Consider the following 13,468-nt stretch of genomic DNA (forward strand, 5'->3'; position numbering starts at 1 on the left):
GCGCGACACGTGCCAGTACCTGCGCGTGCCGCCCTGACACGCGGGGCCGGCGAAGGGCTCACGCCGGCTCTCCAGCCTGTCAAGCCCCGACGCGGGGGGCGGCCCAGCCCTCCCCCGCCCCGCCCTGACTGGCTCGGGGGCCGGGCTTGCTCCGGCGCTGCGGCAGGGCAATGGCCCGGGCTGCCGCCCGTCAGACAGCCGGCCCCGGAGGGGCGGGCGCTGGGGCTCGGCGCGGAGCGGAGCGGCGGGACGGTGCTAGCGGCGCGGTGGCAGCAGCGGCGGCGGCGGCCGGGAGGAGGGAGCCCGCCTGCATCCCCAGGCCAGGTAGGAGAGCGCGGGGGGCAGCCGCGCCGGAGGTGTGCGGGGCTGGGCGGGGTCTGGCGCACGCTGCCCGGGCAGCCGCTGGGTCCCGAGCTGCTGTCCAGTGACATCTGCCCCTGCAGCTCGTGCCGCCCGGGCTGGGGGAGCCGGGCTGGTGCCACCCCCGCCGCGGCTCGGGTTCGCCTGTGCCCCGGCGGCCGCTGCCTGGCCGCGGAGCTGAGCCCTCGCGAGCCGCAGTGACCCACAGGCGGCGGATTAGCACGTCGTGAAAGTCAAGAGTTCAGAATCACGCTACATAAACCACCTCCTCGGGGTTGTTTGCATGAAAACCACAGCTCTTGTTGTCTGGGCGGGTGCTGTTTGAACGGAACCAGCCTGAATAAATCATTCCAAGTTTTTTCTTTTCTTTTCCCTGAAATGACTGAAAGGAGCAGCAGTGTCACTGGGGAAAAAACCACCATCCAAACAAACCTATGAGCAGTTTTAAAAGCTAAACTCCCCGCTCTCTCCCAAACAGCCCCAGAGCCGTGGAAAGTGCCTTTCCATCCCTGTATTTATGATTCCGTATGGGGAGAAAGGGCTGGCTTACCTTCCTTTTACAATAATACAGGATTTGTTTGACTAAACACCAGGAAACATCTCACTGAGATTGTATTCATTAACCCTTTAGGGTTTCCAGGTTTGCAGTAGCCTCTTCTTTTAAATGACCCACTGGCTAGAATATATGAAGGTACCTGATGTTAGCCCACAAGTTTGTAGGGTGTTTTTACCTGTTGTTTCCATTGCTTTAAGAGTTAAAGAGGGTCAGCTTCCATGCCATTTGACATTCCTTGTGCTGTTTTATGTAGGAGATAAGCAAGGACCCTTCCAGCAGAGGGACACAAATATGCACTATGAGGTTGCAGAGTTTCAGAAACCCAGTACCAGTGCAGCCTTCTTTGAAGCGATTGATAAATGCCAAGTAGCGCCTATGAAGGAACTGCCACAAGTGACTTGTTCCAACACTGGTAAAGCTTTTTTGAATTCTCAGATGTCCTTTAAAATAACTGTCAACAACAGCAGCGACAATACAGAACCGCAGCAAAGTCCACATGAAATGTCAGTGCCGCTGTTAGATCTCATCCCCAAAAGACCAAGCATATTTGAGAGGCTTCCAATCCTTCAGCGGACACAGGAGTTCCGATGTCCTAAAAGCTCCAAAGAGTATTTCCAGCAGCAGAAACATCAAAGCGTGAAGGGTGAGTTATAAAATGCATGAACCGAACAAACAAACAAAACCCAACACAAATTCATCAATATCAACCTTTTTCTTTCTGGTCTTCAGGATATTTTCTGAAATGTTTCTATAACACTGCAAATTTTTTTTTCTTTCCACCTTCTAAATGCAAGATAATGTAAACCAGACTTTGTCTGCAGATGGACTGCATAGAGTTCTTGATACGTTTCAAGAAAATCTTGAGACCAGCATCCTCTTTAATTTCCTTGAGCAGCCTCTCCACAGTTTTGGAAAACACACAGGGGATGGTCATTTAAGCTGGGTCTGTTCACTGGGATGAACTGGGCTAAGTCGTCTTATTTCACACGGTTTTTGTGGCTTAAGGTAAATGCCTAGTTGTATTAAATTGTTTCACTGTAATTGTTTGAATTTGTATGTTAGACGTTGAGAAGGTGTGATTAACATGTATGTAAGCAGTGAGTTCCCCGATCCAGGACTCCTGATGTCTGAGAGGGATTGTATAAAATCAATTTTTTTTTAGTTTAGAAATGCATCTTTTCATCCATCATTCTTAAAGAAGTTAATAACTAATGGCATTACATTTGGTTGGAAGTTGATTATTTAAACCTATCCACCTTCTGCTATTTGATTGTGTTAGCTTATCAAGGTTCAATTTTAAAATATTCCACTCTCTAGATAATCCCTAGAGATACATATCTGGTTTCGGAGAGAATACAAGCATCTCATCCATGTTATAATGCCACATACCCAGACAGATGTGCATAGATTATTAGAGCAAAGGCAGTCTTTTCTATAATGTTCACAAGGTGATTTCTCTTTGTATAAAAACCTGCGGAAATGTCCTCTATCTAGCTGATGTAAGATACTTCCCACTAGGAATTGCATCTATTTCTTTCCTTTCTATTGAAAAGTAAAGTAGACTGTTCACACATGGCCCAGAAATGTTGTCTTTTGTGAGCTTTTATGTAGGGTAATGGGGCTGGCCACTATATTATTGTTCTGATTATAGATAACCTTTATGTTCTCTAGAGCTTCAGCATTCCCATTCTGATTAAAGATTTTCCCAAGTTCAGCAAGGGTGAAATTTGTGTCTACTGCACACAGCCCAAATACATGGGATTTGCAACTTTTTTTGGGGATGGGGGGAGTGCACAGAGCTCTAGCACAACTATGCTGAAATTCCTACTTCAGGCTGTGGAAAGGACTGCATCCTGCCAGTTTCCCCCCCCCCCATGCCTGATTTGCCACCAGGCACACCTTTGCTGCTTTCTCAGGTTGCCTAAAAGCCCACCCATTTGTTGCCCCACAGCAAGCTGGTGTGGAATTCACTTCTGGGGGCTCTCAGTCCCCATATGGTTTCCCTACAACCCCCTATCCAGTCATCACTGGAGTTTATTCCTGTTTGTAAAGCTTCCAGTTTCTCCATTTAGGGCCCAAGCGTACAGATGCTTAAGCATGTAAGTAACCTATACTACCCATGTGAGCAAAATTATCCACATTTGGGATTGGGGTCTTTGCCATGTCCACCTGGTGCATAATGCTGGCATATTGGATTTTTCCAGGTTGAGTGGTTCAGCTATGCTGTTGGTTAAGACTTTTTAGCATAGACCAGAAGCTGGAGATAGGGGAAATGTGATAGATTCTCATTGTTCTGAAGTGTCCCTGACTCCAGTGAGCCTTAGTAGAGTGTCTGTTTCTTCCGACAAACTACAGTGTGCATTCATTCATCTCAGTCAAATGGAAACTGAAGCAACAGATTATAAATAGTCTTCATGTTCTCTAAAGCTGCAGCGTTGTCCTTCTGATTCAAGATGCGCAGCTTGTGAAGTGACAGCAACTGCACACACACACACAGTTGTACATTTTTCAACTTCTCTTGCTGTGAGCCTCACTCTCTTCCAGTAATAATATTGACATTTCTAAAGCGCCCGCCAGACACTCCATAAGCAGGGAGATTGCGGTGCTGCTGCACCAACAATTGCCTGCTAATAACAAGAGCCACCTTATAAAATTAGATAGTAGAATAATCAAATAATATACTAAATTACAATTTTTAAAAAAGCCAAATGATGGCAATCTGTAAGCATCCAGACTTTGCTGATAGCTCTGCAAATAGGCTAAAGGTTATAGGAAAAGACAGGTGTATGTGGACATGATGTAAGAAATAACCAAGAAATCAGAATGAGGAGGGGAAAACTTCAAATGTACCCTGCAAAGGTTTTCAAGGGAGGAACTGGTGACAGCTTGATTTCAGACCATCACACAGTGGGTCTTCTGCACTTCAGTACTGCATGTGGAATAACTCCCTCTTCAGTCTGGGTTAGATTACAGAGTACGCCTCCTGGTTTAGGTTTATCCCTTTTTGAAGGGTGGGAGCAGGGGGGAAGGACCCTCGTAACGTGAGCATAAACCATTTTTATAGTTGTCTGTAAACATTTTGCCAAATGTGGCTTTAATTTTTTTTTGTTTAAAAAAAAAAAAAGATACTGCCCCATTAACAAAAAGCACAGCTTTGAGGCAATTGCAATGAGAAGGAGTAGCCTGCTGTTGCAATGGGCTCTATGTCATTCCTCTGCTATTGCGTGGTATTAAGTGTTGATGCTGCAAACACTTCCCAAACCTGAACAAGTAGTCTAATTGAACTCAGAGCAACTGGTCATGGGAGTAAAGTTACTCAGGTGTGTAAGTGTTTGCAGCCTGGGGCTGTCTATATTTCAGCAAAAATGCAGACTTTAAAAAAAAAAAAAAAAAAAAACCCTAAAATTTGCCCCTTTCTGGCAATGATTTTTATTTTAAATGTGACATTTTGCCCAACCTCTCATTCGGTGTGATTGGCTGTGCTACATGCTGAGCCCTCCTTGTTTTACCTCTGATCTCAGTGGATTGCAAGCTGTAGTATTTGCACCCAAACATTGTTCCCTTAGAGGCACTTGTGGTCCACTGGGCATAGAATAACTGTAATAAAAGGTATGACTTACTTTACAATATTTTCCCGGGGTTATGTGGTTTTGCTGTATTTCATTTACTTTAATGCTATAATATGTGATTTGCAGGGTAGCACGGGGCAAAATAATAACCAGTTACACAAAAAATACTTGAGGTTCGGGTAGGGAAGAAAAATTGCGACAAAATACATCAAAATCCTGTCCAATATGTCTTTAAAAAAACCCAGTTAAAGCAGTTTTGATCATTACAATGAAATGCTCTTTTTTGCAGATTCATGTGATACATTGGATTCATGAGTCATCTGTGTTAACTCATGTCCTGTCCTTTGTGCCGTTAGGGAAAATACTCCCAACAGCACAAACCTTTTCAGGAGCCACTTCAGACAGTTACTTACATTAAGAGACAATAAAGTAGTTTAGTCTTCAGTATTTGGTCACTTTCTTGATGAGGGTCATAATTATATGATTATTTACGCAGAGCCACAATTAACATAATGCTCTATACTAGCAAACTTGCACGTAAAAAAGAAAACAAGGGACCAGTACTTGCGATACCTTACTCGTGTAAGTAATCTGATGACTACCGTGGGGCTCTCTTTCCTGGATAATTAAAGATTTGCAGGACTGGGACAAAAGGCATAAGGTGGTGCAATATAACTAACCCAGTAGTTATACAATATATTAGATATACTGATTATTCTTATTGGGCCTGATCCTGTAACCCTCCCTCAGATGAATGATCATCATTTACCCAAATAGCCCCATTGAAGAGAATGAGATTACTTGCATGATTGAGAATTACTCATCTGAGTTTGGTGGGTTGCAGTTTTGGTCCCATTTTGAATGACAATCTCCATATTTACTCAATTTCATATATAGTACACAGGGGTGTTCTTTATCACCTCATTCTGATTCCCATACAAACCCAGTCCACTTCACATTTTGGGAGCATCGTAGTTTCGAATAATCTTTTACAATTAAATCTTATAGATGTTCTCTTTTTTGTTTTGTTTTGGGTTTTTTTATGTGAATAATGCATAATATAACATACCTCTCCTATTTTTTATTTTATTTTATTTTTTCCCCTCCTTCCTGGAAAAAAGGGGAGAAACTACAGCTGAAATCACATTTGCTTTAGGTCATTTTAGTAAATCTTATTTTTTTTCTCAAATTAGCTAAAACTGTTATACATTTCCAAAAGAGAAAATACGTTTTCAGTTATTTTCTGCAGAAGGAAATTCCTTTGTGGTTTGTGTCTTGAGATTGGAAGTCACTGAATCGAATGTGCCCCTTTCATAGATTTCTAAATGCTATTGCACCGTTTAAAAAAAAAAAAAAAAAGGTGGCTCTAATTGCATCCAGTATTTAGGATTGCGTTTTTTATCTAGGGATGCTTAATGAAACACAGAATAATTGGCAAATAAAAAACAAAAGAACTAACTATCAATATGTTACAAAAAGGCATACAGCATCTATAATGTAAAAGCATAGAGCTTTCTGGTTTAGAAATAAATGAGCTGTTAGAAAGATGATAGTAGCAGATATCATTTTGCAATTATATATGATAATGAGATGTAATTATTTCAATCAGAAAAAAATGAACCTGATAATTAAAATGATACATTTTATAACCTCTTGTGTTCTACTTGAAGGATGGATTTAAATGATTACTTTACTTTATTATGGCTTTAAAATTTTATATTGACACATGGAATGAAAACTAGATTTACAATGTATTCTGTTAAATGGGGTGAGAGGGAAATTATTGTATTTTATTGTAAACTAAAAGACAGTTAATTTAGGACTTCAATTCTGCAAGTACGAGTTACTTTACTCTTGTGAGTCATCCTATTGACCTAATACTCAAACTGTTCTAAATTACTCAATTCTTAAATAGATCTAAATGGCTGTTCCCCATTTTAGGGTCCAATCCTGCAAACACCTGCACAGGAGGTGTGTGCGGAATGATTTTTAGTAGATTTAAAACCATGTTATAGAACTGTTGAAAGATTATATTTGTAAAACTGCTGAACTTGGAAAGAAATGTGCATGTAGATGTCTTTTTTGCAAGAATGCACAAGCTGACTTTATGCGTATTCAGTCATAAGGGGGCTCTAAATAAACTCTGACAGTTATTCCATAGGCTGTGAGAATACTTAAAACTATTAAATGTACCCATCTTTGACAAATTCAAATGGGAAATAAAGTGTAAATTTTAAGAATGCAGGTAAATAACCTTTGGAACAATTTACCCAGGGTTATGGTGAATTCTCTATCACTTAAAATTTTTAAATCAAGATTGAATGTTTTTGTAGAAGTTATGCGGTAGGAATTGGTTTGGGAATGCTATGGCCTGTGTTATACAGGAGGTCAGGCTAGATGATCACAAAGGTGCCTTCTGGCCTTGGAAACTATGAATAGTACTTTTCTTCTACAGAAAGATTCACTTCCTTAACAATGAGCAAAGATGTGCAGTAGGTTGCTATTTAATTGTATAGGGTGAAATCTTGGCTCCTTTGAAGTCAATGGAAGGTTTGCTATTGATTTTGTTGCGGGGTCAGTATTTCAGCCATAATAGTATTGTAGATATACCCTATGCTGTCAAGCGTGCTGAACAAGTATCAGCCCTTACATTAAATATGTCGGTAAACTTGGAAGTGAAATAATCAGGGGAATGTGTCTGTGGCAGATTTAGGATATTGTAGGTTAACTTCCATGTTTGATTAATATTACGATTATAGAATAAATATTGTAGAAATGTGAATATACCTCTGCTTTAGAGCTTTTTAGAAACACGCTTAAAGATGCTGACCGGGCAATTAGAGAGGGATTATGGATGCAAACTGCTGCATTTCATACTCCAGGTTTCTATCAGTACATGTCAACAGACCAGAGAAGTCACGCAATCCGGCAATCGTTTCACAGTGTACGGTAACTCCTTTTTAATATAGGGCTGGTTTGTTTACTTTATTTGTCAGCCTCAAAACTTTATTTCCCAGCACACTGATGCAACTTATAAATACAAAAAAAAAAAAAAAAGCTTGGATCAAAAGCAGGGGTGGTGTTTGCTAATTCTCATACAGTGTAATCTTACCCTAGAAATCTGAAAACAAGAGCAAAGATGTGTTTCGGAATATGACACAGCTGTTACCTCGTATCCCGAAAATCCTGAACATTGGAATGAAGTGGACAAAATGACTGGTTGAAGCACTAAAATGGCAGGAATAATTTTCAATGTGGCATGTTAAAATCAAAGACCATTTCATCTAAATTCAATTCCAATTCTACCTTTCAGTTTCAACTTTGAAGAATAGTTGCCAAGAATTTTTTTTTCCTCCACTGTACTTTAAGGCATTCAGTATGTGAAACCCCAGAGGGTATCTCCTGCTTTCTGTTTGCAGAATCCATGCTTCACTGGTAACCTGGCACAAGAATTTTTTTTCTTTACTATGGTTAATTTAGGTTTATGAAATGATTATTCATCACTGATGATTGTTGGGAAAAGTGAGTTGCCAGAGCTGCTATAGGAAATAGACCCACATTCTGACTTTTAGCTTTTCAGATTCTGCCTTTTAGAAGTTGGGAATTGCAAGAACTTACATATTCAGATCGTAAAAAGTGATGATCTAGTTGTCTGTCTCTCCTTTAGATCTTTGCATTTGTGTAAATATAATAATGTGAAGTATGTTTGGCCTTTTGTTTCACAGTGCTCAAATTTTTTTTGGTGCTTTACACAGTTAACTAATAAAAAGCATTGTAATAGAATAAATCTCATCGGCTTTGTCTTAAGGGTGAGCTAATGCAAAGCATTTCAATTAGCATTGGACTCTTGTATTCAAGATTTTTCTGGTGAAGGAGGAGGAACGATTTGTGGGTATGAGAATACATCAGTCTTTCTGGAATAAGGAGAAAGCAAATATATTTTTTTGTGTGGTGATTTGCATTTTTTGTGCACATTTAACCAGAGGAAAAAATGGTTCTAAGTAGACATAATCAAATACTGTAAAACACTTTTTAATACAGATCTCAATTGTTATTTTAAGCTTTTAAGGGGCTGGAGATTTAGTTTATTTTGGAACATTGCTGAACTGTATGAAATGTGTCTCTGGGGGACCAGGTATTTTAATACCTAGTAGAAGTTTGCATAACAGTAGATGATGTATTTAGCCTGCCTTCCAATGCTGTAAATAAATTACACATGCTGCTTTAGACAGAGAGCATCCAATGTGTAAATCAAAGGCTAATTTTTTTAAATTAAGTAATATTTCGTAACTGAGGTTTTTTTTTTAAAAGATAAGAGTTAGATTATATACGACAATACTCAAGCCAAGTAACTTCCCAGCACGACATGGAAGGCCTAAGGTTATTTTAAATATGTGCCAGTGATTCATTGCTTTTTGATAATTTGATGTGGTTAAGTAGCTTAAATACTGAAGTCAACAACCCCTGAGGCAAAGAAAGATAATACACTTAGAATTCTATCTTAAAAATGAAATTTGATAGCTTCCACTTTTTAAGCCTATCCAACTCTCAGTGCAGTAAAAGGAAAATAGCAGTAAATGTATTAATTTAATTATATACTTTTTCTTATTTGCGTGTATAACAACATGCACTTTAGATAAGAAACAAAATAGTTTGAAACAAAAGAAACAAAATGCTGTTAAATACTTCATGCTTAACACAACCCCAATTCCTTTATAATAAGTTTAAATATTAATTCTGTGGAATGTCAGATGCCTAAAGCTAGACATTAGTGATCTGCAGTTTCAAATATCTAGGAGTGGGTTTATGAAACAGGATATTTAACTGGGAGAGATGACTAGCACATTTCAGAGTTATCGGGATACAGACAACAGCACAGGATGTTTTTTTTTTTTTTTTTAAAGTCATAAAATGAAGAAAATTGTTCTAGGTGCACAGGGCTTGAAGAGCTAAGATTTAATTATTAATGTGGAAGAATAGCAGTGATTTCTTATGCATTTAATTTCTAGATCTGCTTGTTTTGATTTCTTCTCCTGCCCCTCTCCAGAGCAGCTGGCTTTGATTTAACCTGAATCCCACCACTGTGGGCAAATGATCAGTCACTCACTTACAATTACTGTATGTAGAGCTCTTCGCTGGAACATCTCCGAAGTGGAGTACTACACGAAAAAGAGCATCAAACGGGACTGGAATAATGTTTGAGGAAGGCAGCGCTCTGGTTCAAAAGGCCTCAGTTCACCACAAAACAGATCTCTCCACTTACCCTTCTTTGTGCAAATCCTACTCTTTCCCCATCTGTATCTGGCAAGGTGGGGTGGGGCACGGGAAATGTTTTTTGTGGATAAAAAAGAAATTGCCATTTTATTTCCTAGTGTTTTCCTGAAAGGATTTCCAGCATGGGATTTTCATAAACACTCAGGCCTGGTCTACACTACAGAGTTAGGTCAATGTAAACTTACATTGACCTAACTCTGTAAGCGTCTACACTAAAATGTAGCTCTCACTGGTGTAACTCACCCACTACACTGATTTAATAACTCCACCTCCGCAAGAGGCTTAGCGCTTAGGTCCATGTAGTTAGGTTGACACAGTATCAGTGCAGACACTTCATTGCTTACATCGACTGTTACTGGCTTTCAGAAGCCGTCCCACAATGCCTCACTCTGACAGTTAAATTGGTGCAAGCACTCCTGGTGAGGATGCACACTGCCAACACAAGGAGCGTAGTGTGGGCATGCAAAAGCGATTTAATTACAGCGGTGGCTGTACGTCAATGTAATGCAGCACAGTATGGGGAGAGGCAGCACAGTATGGGGAGAAGGTGACCAGCCCTCTGTGGAGAAAGAAGTGGTTCGGGACTATTTAGAAAAACTGGACGAGCACAAGTCCATGGGGCCGGATGCGCTGCATCCGAGGGTGCTAAAGGAGTTGGTGGATGTGATTGCAGAACTTTTGGCCATTATCTTTGAAAACTCATGGCGATCGGGGGAGGTCTCGGGTGACTGGCTAATGTAGTGCCCATCTTTAAAAAAGGGAAGGAGGAGGATCCGGGGAACTACAGGCCAGTCAGCCTCACCTTAGTCCCTGGAAAAATCATGAAGCAGGTCCTCAAGGAATCAATTCTGAAGCACTTAGAGGAGAGGAAAATGATCAGGAACAGTCAGCATGGATTCACCAAGGGCAAGTCATGCCTGACTAACCTAATTGCCTTCTATGAGGAGATAACTGAGTCTGTGGATGAGGGGAAAGCAGTGGATGTGTTATTCCTTGACTTTAGCAAAGCTTTTGATACGGTCTCCCACAGTATTCTTGCCAGCAAGTTAAAGAAGTATGAGCTGGATGAATGGAATATAAGGTGGATAGAAAGCTGGCTAGATCGTCTGGCTTAACGGGTAGTGATCAACGGCTCCATGTCTAGTTGGCAGCCGGTTTCAAGCAGAGTGCCCCAAGGGTCGGTCCTGGGGCCAGTTTTGTTCAATATCTTCATTAACTATCTGGAGAATGGCGTGGACTGCACTTTCAGCAAGTTTGCAGATGACACTAAACTGGGAGGAGTGGTAGATACGCTGGAGGGTAGGGATAGGATACAGTGGGACCTAGACAAATTAGAGGATTGGGCCAAAAGAAACCTGATGAGGTTCAACAAGGACAAGTGCAGATTCCTGCACGTAGGACGGAAGAATCCCATTCACTGTTACAGACTAGGGACCGAATGGCTAGGCAGCAGTTCTGCAGAAAAGGACCTAGGGGTTACGGTGGATGAGAATCTGGATATGAGTCAACAGTGTGCCCTTGTTGCCAAGAAGGCTAACGGCATTTTGGGCTGTATAAGTAGGGGCATTGCCAGCAGATCGAGGGATGTGATCGTTCCCCTCTATTCGACATTGGTGAGGTCTCACCTGGAGTACTGTGTCCAGTTTTGGGCCCCACACTACAAGAAGGATGTGGAAAAATTGGAAAGAGTCCAACGGAGGGCAACAAAAATGATTAGGGGGCTGAAGTACATGAGTTATGAGGAGAGGCTGAGGGAACTGGGATTGTTTAATCTGCAGGAGAGAAGAATGAAGGGGGATTTGATAGCTGCTTTCAACTACCTGGAAGGGGGTTCCAAAGAGGATGGATCTAGACTGTTCTCAGTGGTATCAGATGACAGAACAAGGAGTAATAGTCTTAAGTTGCAGTGGGGGAGGTTTAGACTGGATATTAGGAAAAACTTTTTCACTAGGAGGGTGGTGAAGCACTGGAATGGGTTACCTAGGGAGGTGGTGGAATCTCCTTCCTTAGATGTTTTTAAGATCAGGTTTGACAAAGCCCTGGCTGGGATGATTTAGTTGGGAATTGGTCCTGCTTTGATCAGGGGGTTGGACTAGATGACCTCCTGAGGTCCCTTCCAACCCTGATATTCTGTGATTCTATGAACTTAGGTCGACTTAATTTTGTAGCGTAGACTTGCCCTCCGTGTTGGCTTAACTGTTCCCACTGAAATCAAAGGCAATTTTACCATTGACTTCAATGGGAGCAGAGTTGGGCCAGCTCTGAGTGCTTTTGAAAATTCCTCCCATATTCTCTTGAGGAACAGAGAGCATAATATACAGCCCAGTCCTGCTCCTACGTCCACTTTAGTGGCAGCAGAAGCAGGCCTGTATTGGGACTCTGGGGTAAGGCAATCAGCAACTCCATGTTAAGCATTTTATTTCCTGGCTGGGCCTCACATGGTCCTCTCAGGCCTTTACCTCTGTGGATTGCATGCTGCTAGAAGAGCCTATGCACAATAAATTCAATCTGCAGTCGATACGTGGACCTAGTGAGACTCAGAGCCGGGGAAGAGTCAGTGAAGGGGGAAATGGGACAAGGGTCACGTCAGATGAAGTCAACTAGGCCAGAGTAAATAGATACCATAGGAGAGGAGGATTAAGGGGGCCTGGGTTCTATCCCAGCCTCTGTCACTGAGTTGCTGGGGGACCTTGGGCAAGTCTATGTACACCCATCCCAGTTTCTCCATCCATAAGATGGGGATAATGGCACTTGCTCTCCTTTGTAGAGTGATTTGAGATCTAGCTGAAAAATGCTAAGTGAGTGCAAAGGGTTACCTACTATCATTATCCAAAATGTTTCCAGGAAGGCGAGAGCTCCTGGTCAGACACCCCACTTGTGCTTCCTGGTACCATCCATCCAGCTCACTGCAGGAAGGAAACTGAGGGGTAAAGGACATTCCTCACGTCTAGTTCAATGCCCAGTAGTTCAAGTTGTTAGAAATGGAGTTATAAAGAATTATTTCAAAGTGGATTTAAAATGGCTGGAACTGGCCAGTGGAATATTCTTCTTGTGCAGGGGAATTCTGCCCTCAGAGAAAGTTGGCAGCTTTGACTCCACTCCACCATCCCCTGTGTCCTCTCCCACTTCTCCTAAAGGGTCAGGGGAGATCCACCACACCTCAGCTCCGCTGGTGTAAGGTCCCCGAAGGACCATATGCATGTGGTGTTATTCAGAGTATGCCTCTGCAGCTCTAACGTGCACTGAAGCTGGACAGTTTGGGATGAGAGAGCTGCTATCAGCTCCCTGATGACCCCATCACTTAATCTGAGCAAGGTTTGAATGCAGCTGAGAATCTGTTCTACTTGTTTCCTAAAGAAAACACAGCACTAATCAGCTCTTTACCTAGATTCTTATACAACCTTGATTGCTGTAGTGTCAGTCTTCAGACTGGATCTACATTTAGTCAACAACTCAGAGGGACTGATTCCACTTTTCCTGTCTTTGGTGTAAATCTGGAGTAATTCCATTGATTTTCAGTGCAGTTACTCCAGATTTACATCAGAAGTCAGTGAAATTACAGTCGTGCAAATTATCAAGCCCAGAGGATCTAATCTGCAAACGTTCTTCTTGTAAGTATAGAATGAAATTAGCAAATGATTGAACTGAGCAAATGATTTGCAGCATATCATTTTTCTGAGACTATTACCTTTTATTTTCCTTCTGCAAA

At 41.6% G+C, this 13,468-nt stretch overlaps 1 protein-coding gene across 2 annotated transcripts in view; it reads left to right on the forward strand.

Annotated features, from left to right (window-relative positions):
• Positions 1 to 253: 253 nt before the first annotated feature.
• The window catches only part of GLIS1 (GLIS family zinc finger 1), a 264,447-nt gene continuing 251,232 nt past the window's right edge, over positions 254 to 13,468 (forward strand). Inside the window, exons 1-2 of one of the 2 annotated variants that reach the window (XM_034779847.1) lie at positions 254 to 324; positions 1,170 to 1,559. In XM_034779847.1, the coding sequence (XP_034635738.1) occupies positions 1,208 to 1,559 (352 nt within the window). In that variant the 5' untranslated portion in view covers positions 254 to 324; positions 1,170 to 1,207. Of the gene's footprint in view, positions 325 to 852; positions 1,560 to 13,468 lie in introns of those variants that run through there. The other variant, XM_034779846.1, reaches the window with a different exon arrangement.

This window comes from Trachemys scripta, chromosome 8 (genome assembly GCF_013100865.1).
Source record: "Trachemys scripta elegans isolate TJP31775 chromosome 8, CAS_Tse_1.0, whole genome shotgun sequence".
Lineage (NCBI taxonomy): Eukaryota > Metazoa > Chordata > Testudines > Emydidae > Trachemys > Trachemys scripta.